Raw genomic sequence first — 17243 nt, 5'->3', positions numbered from 1 at the left:
AGCGAGCTCCATTGGAAAGATGTTCATGAGCTGGTTGTAGGTGAGCAGCCTGCCTTTAGGGTCTAGTCGTGCTATACCTCTGTGTAGAAAACAAAACCCCAAAGCACCGAAACAATGTTTTATAGTGTTTGTGTGCTTTTGATAGAGGAAGACAGGACAGAACATCATTAAAGGGATTTGACTTTGTGAGATCACCCTGAAAACGCACCACTCGGTTCACTCTGAGATATTTTCAGTCTGGAAAGATGAATCTGTCGGGCTTCAGGCTGCTTCTCACTTTAAGCAGTTCATGCTGTAGCTGATGGACCAAAAATGACATTTGATATTTTAGACATTCAGCTGCTGACTCTGAAGCCAACAGGCTCTTGAGTGTGGATGATTGTGTTGGTACTGGATGCTGTGATCAAACAGCTGTTCTGATCTGTCTTCATTCATGCCTGTTGTTATTAAGCCTCCTAAGCTCCAAACCAGTAAAAGCAATCTTTGGAGGCAACACCCTTTTTAGTACTTTGCTGTATTTGTTTGTGATTGTGTGACACTGAACCACAGTGCTATGTATATCCTCTGTAACACTCAGACGTTTCCAGATCAGTGTTTCCCCCTCAGCTGTTTCTCACTATAGAGTCTTTCCTTTGTAACAATGAGGCACCAGCAGAGCATATCTGGCTCCCAGTCTGTGGCTGATAGTGCCCCCTGCTGTTAATAACAGGAACAGTGTAACCTTGGATGGAGCTCATAGTGATGGTCTGAAGATTGCTGCTGCAAGGCAGTAATTTGTATCCATGTGTGCTGTCTATTCTGAGCATATGCAGTTATGTGAGCTCTCAGGTTTTATGTATCAGGACATAATTAAAAACAATCAGGTCCTTAGTAGGTCTTAATATGAGGTAAATATAAAACATGAAGTGTTTGTGAGGTTCATCTGCAGCACCTTTGTCTCTGTGAAATGTTTGCTAATTTAACATTTTCCCTCCTAAACAGGAAGGAGTTTGTGGAGGCCTATGTGAATCATGCCTTCAACACATCAGTGGAGAGTCTGTTCCAGGAGTTCAAGCGAGGCTTCTTCCTGGTGTGTGAGCAGGATTTGGTGAGGCTGTTTCGACCAGAGGAGCTGCAGGGAGTGCTGGTCGGCCAGGACGTGCATGACTGGGAAAAGTTCAAACAGGTACAGTCAGCCAAACAGACACAGGCTGTAGTTTCACAGCTGTCCTGTAGCACAATAACTGTGTACTGCATACTGTCAAAAGCATTCAGTCGGCTGCTTTAACACAAATATGAACTTGAGTCACATCTCAGTCTTAATCCAGACTTTTGTATGATAGTATAATATAATAGTCAGCCCACCCTTCGCAGCTATAACTGCTTCCACTCTTCTGGGAAAGCTTTCCACAAGGTTTAGGTGTGTTTATGGGAATTTTTTGACTATTCTTCCAGAGGTGCATTTGTGGTGTCAGACACTGACGTTGGAGGAGAAGGCCTGGCTCACAGTTGCTGCTCTAATTCATCCCAAAGATGTTCTATCAGGTTGAGGTCAGGACTCTGTGCAGGCTAGTCCAGTTCTTCTACACCAAACTCACTCATCCATGTCTTTATGGACCTTGTATTGTGCACTGGTGCCCAGCCATGTGCACACATGCCCACACTTTACACTTGGCACAGTGCAGTCAGACAAGTACTTCTGGCAACCACCAAACCCTGACACATCCATCGAATTGCCAGTCAGAGAAGTGTGATTCGTCACTCCAGTAAACACATCTCCACTGCTTTAGAGTCCAGTGTTGAGATGCTTAAATCACTCCATCTGACGCTTTGCATTGTGTTTGTCAGTGTAAGGCTGGGATGCAGCTGCTCAGCCATGGAAACCAATGAAGTTTGGACATCTGTAACAACAGCAGACTGCAGATATTGGTGACTTAAGTGCACTATGAGCCTTAGCATCAGCTGACTAGCTGTCATTTCCAATTACTTCCACTTTGTTATAATATCACTAACAGCTGACTATGGAATATTTAATAGCGAGGAAATTTCATGACTGGACTTGTTGCACTGGTGCATCCTATCACATTACCATGCTGGAATTCATTCAGTTCCTGAGAGCGACTCGTCCTTTCACACATGTTTGTAGAAGTAGTCTGCATGCCTAGGTGCTTGATTTAATACACCTGTGTCCATGGAAGTGATTGGAACACATTAATTGAATGATTTGGATGTGTTAGGGAATACTTTTGGCAACATAGTGTATGCCTGACCTTACAAACTCTATGATTATAACAGTCATTTTCACTGTTTTCAGAACACAAGTTATGGTTGGAGATATCATGACCGCCACCCCACCATACAGATGTTTTGGGAGGTATTTGATGAACTAACTGAAGAGCAGAGGAAAGATGTCCTTCGTAAGTACTTGCTGAAGCCTCCATTATGATATGTTACTGAAATCACACTGTATCATATAAAACATTAGATTTTTCTGCGCTTTACCAAGATACATTAGAGAGCAGCATTGTTCTGATTAATATACTGTAAAGCTGCTTCTAGCTGGTGGACTGAGCCGCCTCACCTTTCACCTGGCTCACGTCACACACCTGGAGAGACTCGACCTCCACCTGTGTTGCCTCACGCGAGATGATCTAGAGGCTCTGAGTCAGTTGCTACCAATCTCACACGCCGGACACTAATCGCATGCTCGCTGCAGCAGTCATGTGACTCGTTGTTTTTCAGTCCAGGTGCTGCCCTCTCTCACTGCACTGACCGAGCTTGATGTGTCATCCAATAAGGAAGTGGGAGGTGTGGTCCACCTGCTGGTCTCCGCCCTCCCTGCGACACAAATGAGGCGGCTGCCATTCAACAGCTGCTACATGAGCAACGAGTCCTTCACTGCTCTGGGTAACACACACACACACACTTGTTTATTTATAGAAGTTTTCCTTCAAGTCATTCTCCCTGAATACCTCTTCCACCCTCTAGCCTGAAATGGTGAAAACTTTGTGTTTATGCATCAGCCCTGGCGGTGTCCTATCTGCGCACGGTGGATATTTCCTGGTGTAAAGTGGTTGGCGGTCACTTGGCGCTCCTGCTGGATGCTCTGCAGCCATCAGTCGTCAGCGAGCTCCGTCTTTGCAGCTGCGAGCTCACCACTGATGACATGCAACATCTGGGTAACTAACACACAATGACATTATACTTTTTCTTTTTTGGTCTGTAGTGGATCATTAGGCTGCATAAATGTATATTAAGACAAGTAAAGCCTGAAGGAAATTGATATTTCTTTCATTTATTTCATGCTGCCAGCATCTGTAGCTGTCGTATAAAACAAAACAATGAAACTATTCGGTGTTATTTTTGTCTCCATCAGAAACATTGTGAACAAAACAGTAAAGTGAACAGGCATAAAGTGATCAGTTATCAATGGGTCCTCTTCCTCTGTGCAGCTGCCGTGTGCAGACGGGGCTGTCTCTCCTCACTCCGTGCACTGGATCTGTCCTACAACAGCTTGGTGGGAGACAACGGTTGGTGCAGTCTGTTTGCAGCAGGAGGTCTGGGCTCTCTGGAAGACGTGGATGTCAGTTTGCGACCTTCAACCTCTGCTCTGTGCTCAGCCTGGCTGCCCGCTCTGCTCCGAGCTCTGCCTCAAATGCCGGCGCTGGCTCGACTGGCCATGCAGAGGTGGACAGCTGACTGTCAGGAGAGAGAGCAGCTGAGGTACTGTCTGAAAAAGAGGAGCGTCCTGCTGGAAAGGGATCCAGATTTACAAGACACATCATCAGCATGTAAAGGGAACAGTCAGGAGAGCCTAGAAGAGAGTCAGCCTGAGGAGATTGGAGCGGACCGCACTGGAATTTACTGTCAAAGAGCGACCCACTTTGTTGCTTTATTATTATTTTTTTAAGTCTCTGTTACCACAAGAAGGTCAGTGTTGACGTCAGCTGCATCACGTCTGATGTAAACTGTGTCACACGTGATGGTTTCAGGGAATACTGGGAACTTACAGAGTTAAGCACAGCTGGTGTGGGTTATCATATTTGTCGTCTCTCACCTTGGCTGCAGGGTCTGGGTCTTTCCAATGCAGCAGTCCTAACACTTGAGACACACATGCCGAGAAGTGGGGATACCTGGAAATGGACAAAGGCTTTCAGCAGAGTTTTAAAGCAGCTATTCAGGAAAAGAGCTGTGAATTATCTGCATACCTTGTTAGGTAATCAGCTATTTTGGGGTTCTTTAACAAATCAACCAAAAGGTCGACTGAGTATTTTCTCGTCAGAGTACCTTCACCGTTCACGATGATGTTGAGCACAAGCTGGAGCGTTTGATGGATGTTCTTTGCATCAAAGAGCTACGAGGAAATCCCAGAGAGTAGAGACAGGATATTATGTGAATCAGCATGAATGTTGTTTGTTGTTCAACAGATAAAAACAAGAAGAGAAAATAGAAACAAAGTAAAAAAGGAACAATTGTTTCTGCCGTTAAGAAAAAAAAATTGAGTCATGGCAGAGACCTGCAGAAGTCTTGAGTCTCATTTGATGACATTTTGTCAGATTGCCTTGTAATTTAAAAAAAACAAAACTGTTTTTTGAGCAAAAGTTCTCCAGGTTTTTTTGGAGTTCTTTCAAAGTTTTCTTATTTTTGGACGTTAGCTGCTTTTTCACTCTTTTTCAGTCCAGTCTGTGCATCTGAACATTTACAGAAAGATTTCTTTGTTTCGTCTTTAGACACTTTGTTAAACGCAGATCCCAGCAGAGTTCGCCTACCTTCTCTCCAACCTTCTCAGGTTTTGTGGATATTATACATGGTTATGCTGAGAATATGTCGGCTACTTTCCACTGGAAATGCCTTTTGGTTAAACTGTCAGCGAGGAATTTGCACTGTTACATTTTTATATAACTTTAATGCAAAAAAAACAGCTGCTTGTTTAAGTGAAAATACACTGATGGGGTTTTTTTCTATTCATGAACAGGAGTGTGATCAGTTTAATAAAAGAAAAAATAACCATAACCAAGATATGAGGGGAAATCTTGGACAAATACAAGCAGACTGGAGCAGCCAGCGTTCAAAACACCGACGTTCAAGGTAACAGAAGGTTCCCGAGCCACATCCACCCAGCTGGTTTCTGTGTTTCTTGTGTATTTGTGTACACTGTGACTTCATGGCTGTCTTGGGCTCCAGCTCTTGTTTTGGTGTCTCATTAATTTGATTTAATGTCCTGCTTAGTGATAACATCACTCTTGGCCTCCCTGCACTGGCTTCCAATTGAATTTAGGATTCATTTTCAAGTTCTTTTATTGGTTTTTAAATCTTTAAATGGTCTGGCACCTGCTGAAGCCCTATGTCCCCACTCGTTCGCTCCGGTCAGCTGAGCAGCTGTTGCTCTCAGTCCCCAAATCACGGCTGAAACTGAGAGGAGACCGAGCGTTCTCTATCGTGGCTCCTAAGCTTTGGAATAATCTTCCTCTTCACATTAGGCAATCGACATCAGTGCTGGTTTTTAAATCCAGATTGAAAAAGCATTTTTATTCACTGGCTTTTGACTCAGTGGTTGACTGACTTGTATTTTATTGTTTTTCGCTATGTTTATTATTGTATCGTATTTATTATTCTTATGGTATCTATTATGTTTCTATTGTTCAGCAGTTTGGTCAGCCTTGTGTGTTTTTAAAGTGCTATATAAATAAACAATGATGATGATGATGAACATAGTAACGTGTGTTGGGTTGCTCTGTCTTCAGACTCACTGTCAGACTGATTAGACAGTGAGTCTGAAGGTGAGAGTCCTCACTGCCCACGCCTGTCTTTGGGTCTGACCAACACCGTTTCCTGTGTGTCATTCCCCCCTCGCCTTCCCCCCATCCGTCCTGTCTGCACTGACCTCTCCAATAAAGACAAAAGGCCTCATTTTCTGAAACTCTTCCTATCCCATCACCTTGCGAAGAATCACTTCACCATGTTGATTAATAAGGACGGTGGGAATGGTTTGAAGTCTCGTCACAGAAAATGTGCCAAAGGCAAAGAATCTGAGCTTGAAATAAAATGAAATGAAAGATCAGCCCCACACAGGGGTTAAATTCAGATGGAAACTCTTATCACACAAAGAGAACAAGCGAATAAATATATCTGAGTGTGGCCCCTCGACTGTCACAGTGTAGCTGACATTTGATCTTATCATGTGTTAAAGCTATTTTAATTACTGAAGAGAACCAGTGTCAAACTCAGCCCAAGTATGGTTGTACGTTAATCCTTAAAGCAACAACGTTTTTAAAGTTGCAGCGTCATTTTTACACCACACCTAAAATCCCACTAATCGTCCGGGCTCTTCACCCTCTGACCACACGCTGGGGTATCTAACACCACATGACCCAAATGGAAACTATGTCAGCTGAAAGAAACCCATCGAAATGTGCAACACTTAAAACTTTGCCTGATTGGAGCATGGCTTCAAATACAGCCCTGAAAACAGACAGGCGGTCGTTGGCATTTCGTTACAAAGTTTCCTTGTTCAAAACTTCTGCTTCATTATAACAACCGAGTGACTGGGATCTACGAGCTGAGCTTGTGTAAGATGTCTGACACTGGAAGCCCAGGTGAGCGGCCATGAAACATGTTTAAAGAACGGCAGCTGTTTTATCATAATTCTGTGGAGAGCTTCATCCTAATGAGGGCTCATGTCCTGAGCAGGGATGCAGAGGAGGAGGAGGAAGGTGCTGGACACATCAGTGGCTTATGTGCGTGGAGAGGAGAACCTGGCCGGCTGGAGGCCCAGAGGAGATAGCCTCATCCTAGAGCACCAGTGGGAGCTGGAGAAGATGGAGCAGCTGCAGGAGGTGGGGCCTTAAAAGATTCATAAAGAAATAAATCTGTTTAATATCATTGAGGGAAAAATGACTTTTCAGCTCAAAGACCAAAGTGCTATTCTAAAAAGTTTTTTCTTAGAGTACAGACTTTACATGACTAACCTCCCCTCTTCTCCCCACCTCACATTCGCCCCCATCTTTCGTCCAGGTGGAAAAGACCCGTCACCTTCTGGGAGAGGCGGCTCCCGTGGGAACAGCTCCCACCACCAAGTCCCTGAGTGAGTCTCTGTCCCCCAGCGTGAGCTCCGGCACTCTGTCCACATCCACCTCCGTCTCCTCGCAGATCTCCAGCACCACCTTTGAAAGCGTGAGAAGGAGCTGGCCACCAAGGTGAGAAAAACGTGGGCTTAGTGGGCGTTCTTGTTGCTGTCTTCTTCCTTCTCTGCTCGGAGCTGATCGGTCTTGTTCCTGTTGTGTTGTAGTGCCTGCACCTTCTGACACACACCTTCAATACTGAATACAAGCAGCTGGTGAACAGCATCAGTGACTGCAAGGTGAGAAATAATACAAAGAAATAAAAAAAATAGCCTTTCTGTGTCACATCAGGGAGTTCCTATATTGACGTCTACCTCATCCTGCTGTTGTTTCACTTCAGCTTTCTCTCATCTCACCGATCGGACGTGATCCATCCGTGACGAGCTTCAGCAGTGCCACCCTCACCCCTTCCTCTACCTGCCCCTCTCTCTCGGACTCGCGCTGTGGCTCCATGGGCCAGAAGTAAACATATTTTTAGGAACATTGACCTCGATCTGCAAACGGTTATTGACAGGTTATCTATTTGATTCTAACTTGGTGTGATTTGTGTTAAAGGACCCCTGAGAACAGCTCACGTGCCTCCAGTCCCTCCTGCTCAGACTGTGAAAACTTCCCGATGGTTCCCACTCTGGAGACCTCCTACCTTGCGCGGGCTGCAAAGAACGAGTTCCTGAACTTGGTGCCTGATATTGAAGAAATGCGACCAGGGTGAGTAATGCCATATTAACCCAAATACTGTCACTATGACATGTGTCTCACAGACCAAATGTAAGTCGACACTCATGTTCTCTAGTTCAAGCAGAAATGATGTGGATCGATTCAAATTCCTGAGCCTGGATGATTTCAGCTGGAAACAAACCAACTCTGCTTCTTCCTCAGATAATTCAATTCAATTCAATTCAATTTTATTTATATAGCGCCAAATCACAACAAAAGTCACCTCAAGGCGCTTCATAGATACAGAGAAAAACCCAACAATCATATGACCCCTTATGAGCAAGCACTTTGGCGACAGTGGGAAGTAAAAACTCCCCTTTAACAGGAAGAAACCTCCAGCAGAACCAGGCTCAGGGAGGGGCGGGGCCATCTTCTGCGACCAGTTGGGGTGAGAGAAGGAAAACAGGAGAAAGACATGCTGTGGAAGAGAGACAGAGGTTAATAACAGATATGATTCAATGCAGAGAGGTCTATTAATGCATAGTGAGTGAGAAAGGTGACTGGAAAGGAAAAACTCAATGCATCATGGGAATCCCCGGCAACTATGCAAGTTGTAAACAGTTGTAGGATTAAAGATTATTGAATGTACAGAATGATTATTTACACAGAGCTATACAGTAGTGCAGTTAAGATAAGTGAGGGTGTAGATAGTTTCTACAGAGGCTATATAAAGTGCTAGTGGTTGTGAGTGGTGGTTCAGTCCATGTTATTATTGTGTTTGAGGGTACAGTTGTCCATTGTGGGTGTGTGTATGTTCAGTCCATGAGTTAACGTGGGTCAGATGTCAGGAGGCAGAGTTCAGGAGTCTGACAGCTGTGGGGAAGAAGCTGTTCCGGTACCTGGTGGTCTTAGTCCGGAGGCTCCTGTGGCGCCTCCCAGAGGGCAGGAGGGTGAAGAGTCCATGTGATGGGTGACTGGGGTCTTTGATGATTTTCCCAGCCCTTTTCAGACACCGCTTCCTGTAGATGTCCTTTATGGCAGGAAGTGGTGCTCCGGCGATGCGCTGGGCAGTTTTCACGACCCTCTGCAACGCCTTCCGGTCCGAGGCAGAGCAGTTCCCGTACCAGACTGTTATACAGTTGGTCAGGATGCTCTCGATGGTGCAGCGATAGAAGTTCACCAGGATGTCTGAGGACAGGTGGTTCTTCCTCAGAGTCCTCAAGAAGAAGAGGCGCTGGTGAGCCTTCTTGACCAGCTTGGAGCAGTTGGTCGTCCAGGTGAGATCCTCGGAGATGTGGACTCCCAGGAACTTGAAGCTGCTCACACGCTCCACAGCCGTCCCCTTAATGTGGATGGGTGGATGTGGGTCAGCATTCCTCCTGTAGTCCACGATGAGCTCCTTGGTCTTCTCGGTGTTAAGCAGCAGGTTGTTTGTGTCGCACCACTCAGCCAGACGATCCACCTCCTCCCTGTAGGCGGCCTCATCGTTGTCACTGATGAGGCCAATCACCGTGGTGTCATCTGCAAACTTAATGATGGTGTTGGAACCATCAGCAGGTCTGCAGTCGTGGGTGAAGAGGGAGTAGAGGAAAGGGCTCATCACACAGCCTTGTGGTACACCGGTGTTCATTGTGATGGTAGATGAGCAGCGGTTATCCAGCCGGACATGTTGGGGGCGGTTGGTCAGGAAGTCCAGTAACCATTTGCAGATGAGGGAACTGATGCCCAGGTCTGTCAGTTTCCTGATGAGTTGTGAGGGGTGGATTGTATTGAATGCTGAACTGAAGTCTATAAACAGCATTCTGGCGTAGGTGTTGTTGTTGTCCAGGTGTGAGAGGACAGAGTGCAGTGCGATGGAGACTGCATCCTCTGTGCTCCTGTTCTGGCGGTATGCAAATTGGTGGGGGTCCAGGGTGGGGGGGAGACAGGATTTGAAGTGTGCTAGGACCAGCTGCTCTAAGCACTTAGCTATTTACAGTTCATAACAAGAGACAAGGCACCATTTCTCTCCTTTGTGTTCCAGTCATCACAGCAGATTAAACTTTTAAAATATTTGCAAATAGTATAAAGAAATATATAAAGAAGTAAAACAGTAATTTATTAATACTTAGAAATACTAAAACTTACATTTGTCAGCAAAAACTGCTGCCATCTGAACCGAAACGTTACAAACCAGCTTACCCACAATCTGTGTATTTTTCTATGCTGGCTACTTAAATTGGCATCCAACAAGCTATTTGCTTTAATCTTTTATTAGACAAAGGCTGACTGGTTAGTTCAAGCTTCAACTGCATCCAAAGGACTGAAAATGTTTTAACACAGTGACTGAACTTGATTGAAGTCTCCGTAGTTTGTTGAATCTGTTTCGAGTGACTTATTTTCACAATTCCAGGAATTTTTAAAAGGCACCAAAAAGCATTACAACGCTGAGCTCGAGTCTGTGGACTTCAAAGGAAATGCAGAGGAGGCCAGGGTCCACATCAACAGCTGGGTGGAGAAGCAGACACAAGGTAAGCATAATGTAACTTTAAATGATCTCCACTGTAAATCCTTGGGGATCAGTTGTGTTGTGTTCAGTTGAGACATTATTACCGGATTGTCCACCGTCCACATTATTTTCTGTTTCCAGTTCTTCCAGTCTAATTTCTATTCAGTATTAAGCAGCACTATCTCTGGGTTTTACTGTTTGGTTTCATGCTATTAATAAAACCATCACAGCAGTATGTTGCTGTAAATAGCAGGCCAATTCTTCTATTCTTATTATATTATGTGATGGGTACTTCTACTTTGATCACTTGTGTCTTTAACATATTTTTATTTTTCAGGCCCATTTAGGATTGGCTGCTATTGATTCTATATCTTTATATTATCTTAAGTGCAGCAGGAAATTCATTCATTGTTTTTATAAAAGCGCGATACAAATACAGGCCATTTATAAATCTACCATCTATAATAATAGGATACAAGGACTTTCTATGAGGGTTATAGGACTGTGGTGCCACCTGCTGGAAATGAGACAATCTTAATCCCATTATTTTTGTAGGAGCCATTTTTGGGTTGATACCTCATGTTGCCGCTAGAGGTAACCTTTTTAAGTTTTTTCTTTTTTTTTTAAACTTTATTTAACAAACAATGAGTATACAACATACGAACAGATGAAGTATACAAAACAACAGAACATGAACACAAAAAGCCAAGAGTAAAAGAAAAAGGTAACAATTATAAGAATTCACATACATGTATTGTTTTGAGAGCCTTTGTGTTGGTGGAGTCTGATATTGATTGTATGTACATTTCCACATCCTTAAAATAATGACAGAAATATGGTGTTTTGTTAGTAAACTTACATTTATGGATAAAAAATGTAGCTAAAAGTATGAACAAATTCATCATAAAAAACATTTCTCATACTTCTTGGGGAACTTAAACAGAATAAAACATTTTCCCATCGTAAAGAAAACTCCCTTAAAATATGGACAATAACAAACCTGCTAAATTCCTTCCAGAATCTCTGTGAAAAAGAACAGTACCAAAAAAGATGCGTCACAGTTTCTGGATGATCCCCACAGAAAGTACAATTAGTATTTATGTCCCTTTTACATTTGACCATGTAGTGACTGGCTGGATAACATTTATGTAGAATTTTAAATGAGACTTCTTTCACCTTATTTACAATCAAATATTTATGGGGGACCATCCAGACTGTCTTCCACTTGATATCTGGAACATATCGGTTCCAATAAGATGTTATATATGGGAGAGAGACGATATCTTCTTGGAATAACTACGTATTCTCTTATTGCTGTTACCAAGTTCCTGTGAAAAGCAGATTTTTCCTATTGGTGACTCAGCTGGATCAGGGAGAGTGACTGAGGCAGATATTGAGCTGTCAGTGTTTTTATATAACATTAAAGTCCCTGAGGGTGTGGCACCAAGCACCACTGAGGATTCCACCTTTTTAAGTTCCTGTATGGTAGGTTTATGTAAGGTATTTAAGGTGGACGCACGTAATCAGCGTCAGGTGTGTTGTTAATCATAAGAAGGCAAAACGTTTGTGACCGCTGCGCTTTTATCTTAAAATGTTTGGAACAAAGACCAAAAAGGACAAGATAAGTACTGCTGGAGTTATTGGACTGTTTAATTAATTCATGCATACCAGAAGCATCGCGTCACCCCCGCTAACAACCACCTCAGTGGCTTCAAGCCTACGCTTGAATTTTTGTTTTTTGTTCCCTGTTATACTGATCATAAAGCTTTTTCCCCTTTTTTTAAAATAAAAACCATCTTGCTGTTGCCCTGTTTTCTGATTTTATAGCTGAAGATGTTGTACAGTAACTAGTGCATCTTTGGTAATAGTTAATAGTTTTCATAAATTCTTTTTACCAGATAAAATCAAGGACTTGCTAAGCCAGGATGCAGTGGGTAGCCTGACGAAGCTGGTTCTCGTGAATGCCATTTACTTCAAGGGCAGCTGGAACACGCAGTTTAAGGAGGAGAAGACTGCTGATGTGCATTTTCGACTGAACAAGGTAACAGTGCAGAAAGGCAGCATAGGATGGTGCAGTTATACTTTGATCTGTCATACTACAAACGAGCTGTGGACTTTGCTGAATGAGAACATAAAGCCTGGAGCTCTGAGGGGATAAAATCGTGCTTTTAGGACGATCACTTTCCAACTTTATGCAGTTATGCAATGCAGTTTATTATTCATGTAATATCCAATAAGTTCTCAAATAAATCTCAAACAACAGCACATCACAAACTTCGGCTAACAAGAACAAGTTGTGTTGTGACGTGTGCTCTACATCCAAATCCACTCAATGGCTGGAATAAAACCATGACAGAACTTTTTGAGATCATTTTGAGACTAAACACAAAAAACATTTCTCTTGTCTCCCCTATTTTTCAGAACGACACTAAGCCGGTGAAGATGATGCAGCAGAAAAGTAAATTTCCTTTTGCGACCATTCCTGAGGCCAACTGCAAGGTAACATCCATCACTTTCAGCTTATTACAGGATTTCACCAGCATGATCTAAAACTTGTCTTTTACAAATATCAGCCTAAATTTCTAGATTAGGAAGTCAGATCATCTTTGATGGAGTAATAAATAAAAACAATGTTTCTGGACAGATTCTTGAGATGCCGTATAAAGGAAATGACCTCAGCATGCTCATATTCCTGCCTAATGACATAGAAGATGATACCACAGGCTTGGAAAAGGTAAGATGCACTTACCAGTACTTTAATGTCCAGTTTCAATCAGACAAGCTAGTGACACTGTATCCACACAGCTGGAGAAGGAGCTGACCTATCAGAACTTTGTGGACTGGACTCGCCCAGACATGATGAGCCCCAACGAGGTTGATGTCAAGCTCCCTCGATTTAAGATGGAGGAGAAGTATGACTTGGAGAAAATCCTGACCAACATGGGAATGGAGAACGCTTTTGACATCTACAAGAGAGACTTCTCTGGTGAGAAATATTGCACCAATGAGACACACTGAATCAATTATACAGTTATATTGAGAGCACAAAAACTGCAAAACATCATCTGTTAAAGAATAAAACACAACTGATTTCTGGGCTCTTCATCTACTAGGAATGTCTCCAGCAAATGACCTGATAGTGTCCAAAGTTGTCCACAAGGCTTTGGTGGATGTAAATGAAGAAGGAGCTGAGGCTGCTGCTGCCACTGGGGTTGACATGGAAGTCCGCTCTATAACGATTCCCGCTGAGTTTGTTGCCGACCATCCCTTCATCTTCTTCATCCGACATAAACCCACCAAGAGCATTCTCTTTGTGGGCCGGTACTGCTCACCCGAGTAAACACGAGCTGACATTGACATGAATTAAACATAAAACATTATATACAGTATAAGATTTTGTAAGGTAAACCTAGTTCATACAAATGAAGTAAAGAAAAGTTATTAAAACAAAACGTGCCTTGCTGTTTATTCTTTCAGTGTCCCACAGTAGCACATTTCCTGCTAGGAAAATGTCAGAAGTCACATCATTTCTGTAAATTGGGAAGTAACTGTAATACATCAAGTCACCTCTGTCTCTTGTTACCAGGACTTTTTAAAATGAATGGTGCAACATGGAAAGAGGCCCTACACAAGAGTTTAGCTTTGAGCTCAATATGCGATGATCCTTTCAGCCATGACATCTCTGACATGGGAAACCAGGGAATTTGATTAGAAAATGGTGAAGGATTTTCTTTTCAGTTAGAAACTGGATTTGTGTAACATGGTGGTGAAAAGCCCCCAAAGAAAGCAGCATATGATCAGTCGCTATATTGCATTTAATACAAACGTCCTTCGTGTATCCTTTGAATACAGAACAGATCATTTCTGATATCTATGAGTAAACCCAACGAGCACGTGTCCCAAAAGACCCCACAGTGTTTTTATCTGGCTTTTCCCTGACAGTTAGTGGACACTGACAGATGTGTGCTGAATATGAAAGGAAACAAAAGAACTAAAGAAGGTTTGCAGTGTTAAAAACAAGAACTACATGAAGGTTGTTTCATCCTGCTGTAACTTATGACAGAAGCATCTTTTGTTTGTTTTTTCATTTATTTACACAAAGACAGATGTTGAAATAACAGGAGTAACAGTTTAATTCAATTGAAATCGGTCCAATCGTCTATAGTGAAATTATTGTTTTTCATTAGTTGGCAAAAGATGGGGGTTGTTGACGGCAATTCAGTGAATGCAACAGGGGAGGACGCCAGTTTGGATGGAGGGGAATCAGCAGGACAGATGAGATTTTGTTTAGGAGTCGAGTAGTTGTGTGAATGAGGAGAGGAGAGCACATTAGACTGCTGAGAGACGGGGAGGTAGTCAAGCACTGACCACATGTCTTCTTGGATTTCAGCAAAACAGATGGGCTCATCTCGGTCTTGAAATAATTCAACTCGGGGTTGAACTGATGCAGTTTGAGAGGCATCTACAGGAGAGGCAGGGGTGGGTGAGGGCTGCTGAGACTGTGCAGTGATGGGGAGGGGGTCGAGCTCTTCCAGCACTGACAGCAGTTCTTCCTCACTGTCTGCGACAAAGGCTTCCTCTGTCTGGAACTGAAGGGCTGTATGCAGAGTTACACACTTACTCTCTGTCCCACCACTGCATTTCCGGCTGCACTTCCAGGGATGTTGAGTTCAGCAATGACCTTTGGCCTCTGCTCTTTGAGATAGAGCATGAAGGCATTTGGCAGCTTCGTGACGTGTGGCCCATCTTCATCCTGAATGTGTTCACTGACAGGTGTTGCCAGCTGTGGTGGCTCGTCTCCCGCTCAAAGAGGACAAAATAGAGAACAATACAGTGTTCAGCTGCCTGGCTGTGCTTTACACACAGCCCTGCTCTGGTACACACACTATGCCGGCCTTTGTACACTCTCTCCATCTAATGATAGAGAGGAAGGATACATTCACTACTTCTAGCCTCCACTATTCAAATTGAGTATTTTCACAGTGTCCTAAAAGCTTCCCGAAAAGCCTTTACACTATTTTCCAAAACGCTGCATCCAGAGCACAGTCAGGGACTGGAAGGAGAGAGTATATTTCCCCCATATGGACTTCTCTCTTCATTGGCTCCCAATTAAATCCCAAATAAAAATCCAAATACTTGCCCTCACACACACAAGGTCTTGAATAATCACCCCCAATTTTGTCTACAAGATCTCACAGTGCCATATCATCCCAACAGAGTGCTTTGCTCTCAGACTGCTGTCTTCCGAGGGGATTTAAAAGTACAATGGAAGGCAGAGCCATCACTTTTCAGGCCCCTCTCTGTGGAACCAGCTCCCACTTTGTATTCGGGACACAGACACTTGCTCTCATTTTTTAATTAAGCGTGAAACCTTTTTGCCAAAGTCCAATAACTTGAGAGAGGAGCCAAAGACGTCCTCGTCCCAGATTCGTCCCAAGACAGATTCACACCTATTCGCACCTTGTCTGCTGTGACCTGAAGAACTCGCGTGACCATTGCGACTCTCAAGGTGCTAAAAATCACACAAGAGTTTAAATGCGTGAGAGGCCACACTTGAGTAGCAAAGAAGCTTAGCTGATGAGATTAAATGTGCAGTTGCATGAGAGCACTAGTCTTTTTAGTGATCCACCTTTTGACCAGTTTAGAACCTGACAAGCGAGTAATCCCAATGCCCACCTTGTTAATTGTCCTGAAAGCTTCATAAGCCGGACAATGAATCAGTGATGTTGCAGTTTTTCACAGCGATGGTGGTATAGTGGCGAGCATAGCTGCCTTCCAAGCAGTTGACCCGGGTTCGATTCCCGGCCATCGCAGTTGCTTCTCGCAGTGCTGTTCAAGCATGTGGGCTGCGTACTGTTTTACACTAAAAACGTTCTCCGCTCTTTCTGCAAAGGCTTACAATGTCAGGCCAGGTGCATTCTTCATCGGCCTCGCTGCTACCGTTTGCTGTGGAAAGACACTGTTCACACAGGCTTTGAGTTCTCATCACTTCATACCTATACCTTCTTACATGACACTGGGATTGGACACGCTACTTCTTCATAAAGACACCCAGTCCCACTTTAAATATTGTGCTGAATGTTTGGAATGAAGATAACATTTTACTAACCATGTACTGATCAGCTCTTTGCGGTGGCAAAATCATCAGCTGTGTGTGTTACTGTTCATGCAAACAAGCAAGCTAATGTCAGCCAGCTAGCTTCAACCGCAGCTGTGCTGCACCAATCTCACGGAACTGCAAAACCACAAGCTTTCTCACCAAAGTCATGCAGCTACCGCATTTACAATCCAGCGTGGCCGTTGTTGTGCACATCCTACTTGAAAGACGTGTGGCGTAGGACTTGGAAGACGTATGTCTTTCAAGTATGTAGCTCCAAAACCAAATGTGGTTGTTGTGGCCGAGCGGTCAAGGCGATGGACTCGAAATCCATTGGGGTCTCCCCGCACAGGTTCGAATCCTGTCGACAACGGTCAGCTGTTTTGCGGCAGTCCAGACGTTGATTTGAGAAGAAGCCACGGCATGGAGATCACCTGAGAAGGTGCCAGGAGAAAGAGCCAGGCCTTTGCTTGTGAAAATAGAGCACGCAGAAGCAATGGACCCAGCTATGTCCTGACAAAATTAGGCACATATTCAGTAAACATGGCATCCTTCAATTGCTCTCTTAGGCACCCCAGACGTGTAGTCATCCAGGATCCTGTCTGAGTACCGCCAATGACTGATGCGTCTGACAAATGCTGATTGCTTTGCAAGAGGATCGGGATTGGAGGGACAGCGGATTTCACCGGGAATGGGACAACAGCAGAAATAGCTTCAAACATCAAACATTACTGCATGAAAAGCACAAAGAGTGGACACATTTCATTGTTTGGAACACTGCTTTTCACTTCAGCTCTTTGCATGTAAAAACTTTGCTCTTCTCCACAGCTGGCTGACGGACACGCAAAAGCGCAAGAGTGGCCACAGACCCACTATGCCGGCCTTTGTACACTCTCTCCAT

The 17243-nt window shown here is 43.8% G+C and overlaps 1 protein-coding gene, 1 long non-coding RNA gene and 2 other non-coding genes across 4 annotated transcripts; all 4 read left to right on the top strand.

Moving 5' to 3' along the window:
• Positions 1 to 2939: 2939 nt before the first annotated feature.
• Positions 2940 to 5693, top strand: LOC143418931 (uncharacterized). Its single transcript, XR_013098881.1, has 2 exons — positions 2940 to 3158; positions 3432 to 5693. It is a non-coding gene; the product is annotated as an uncharacterized LOC143418931 (long non-coding RNA).
• An 860-nt stretch (positions 5694 to 6553) lies between these two features.
• Positions 6554 to 13697, top strand: LOC143419092 (leukocyte elastase inhibitor-like). Its single transcript, XM_076885373.1, has 12 exons — positions 6554 to 6575; positions 6670 to 6737; positions 6994 to 7152; positions 7441 to 7562; positions 7656 to 7808; positions 7862 to 7868; positions 10150 to 10267; positions 12144 to 12286; positions 12667 to 12744; positions 12890 to 12979; positions 13051 to 13231; positions 13359 to 13697. The coding sequence occupies exons 1-12, from the start codon at positions 6554 to 6556 to the stop codon at positions 13583 to 13585; spliced, it is 1368 nt and encodes a 455-aa protein (XP_076741488.1). The 3' UTR covers positions 13586 to 13697.
• Positions 13698 to 15986: 2289 nt separating this feature from the next.
• On the top strand, positions 15987 to 16058 carry trnag-ucc (transfer RNA glycine (anticodon UCC)). Its single transcript has one exon. It is a non-coding gene; the product is annotated as a tRNA-Gly (tRNA).
• A 575-nt stretch (positions 16059 to 16633) lies between these two features.
• trnas-cga (transfer RNA serine (anticodon CGA)) lies at positions 16634 to 16715 on the top strand. Its single transcript has one exon. It is a non-coding gene; the product is annotated as a tRNA-Ser (tRNA).
• The last annotated feature ends 528 nt before the right edge of the window (positions 16716 to 17243 follow it).

Source organism: Maylandia zebra, linkage group LG6, assembly GCF_041146795.1.
Source record: "Maylandia zebra isolate NMK-2024a linkage group LG6, Mzebra_GT3a, whole genome shotgun sequence".
NCBI lineage: Eukaryota > Metazoa > Chordata > Actinopteri > Cichliformes > Cichlidae > Maylandia > Maylandia zebra.
This window is presented reverse-complemented; position numbering and strand designations above follow the sequence as displayed.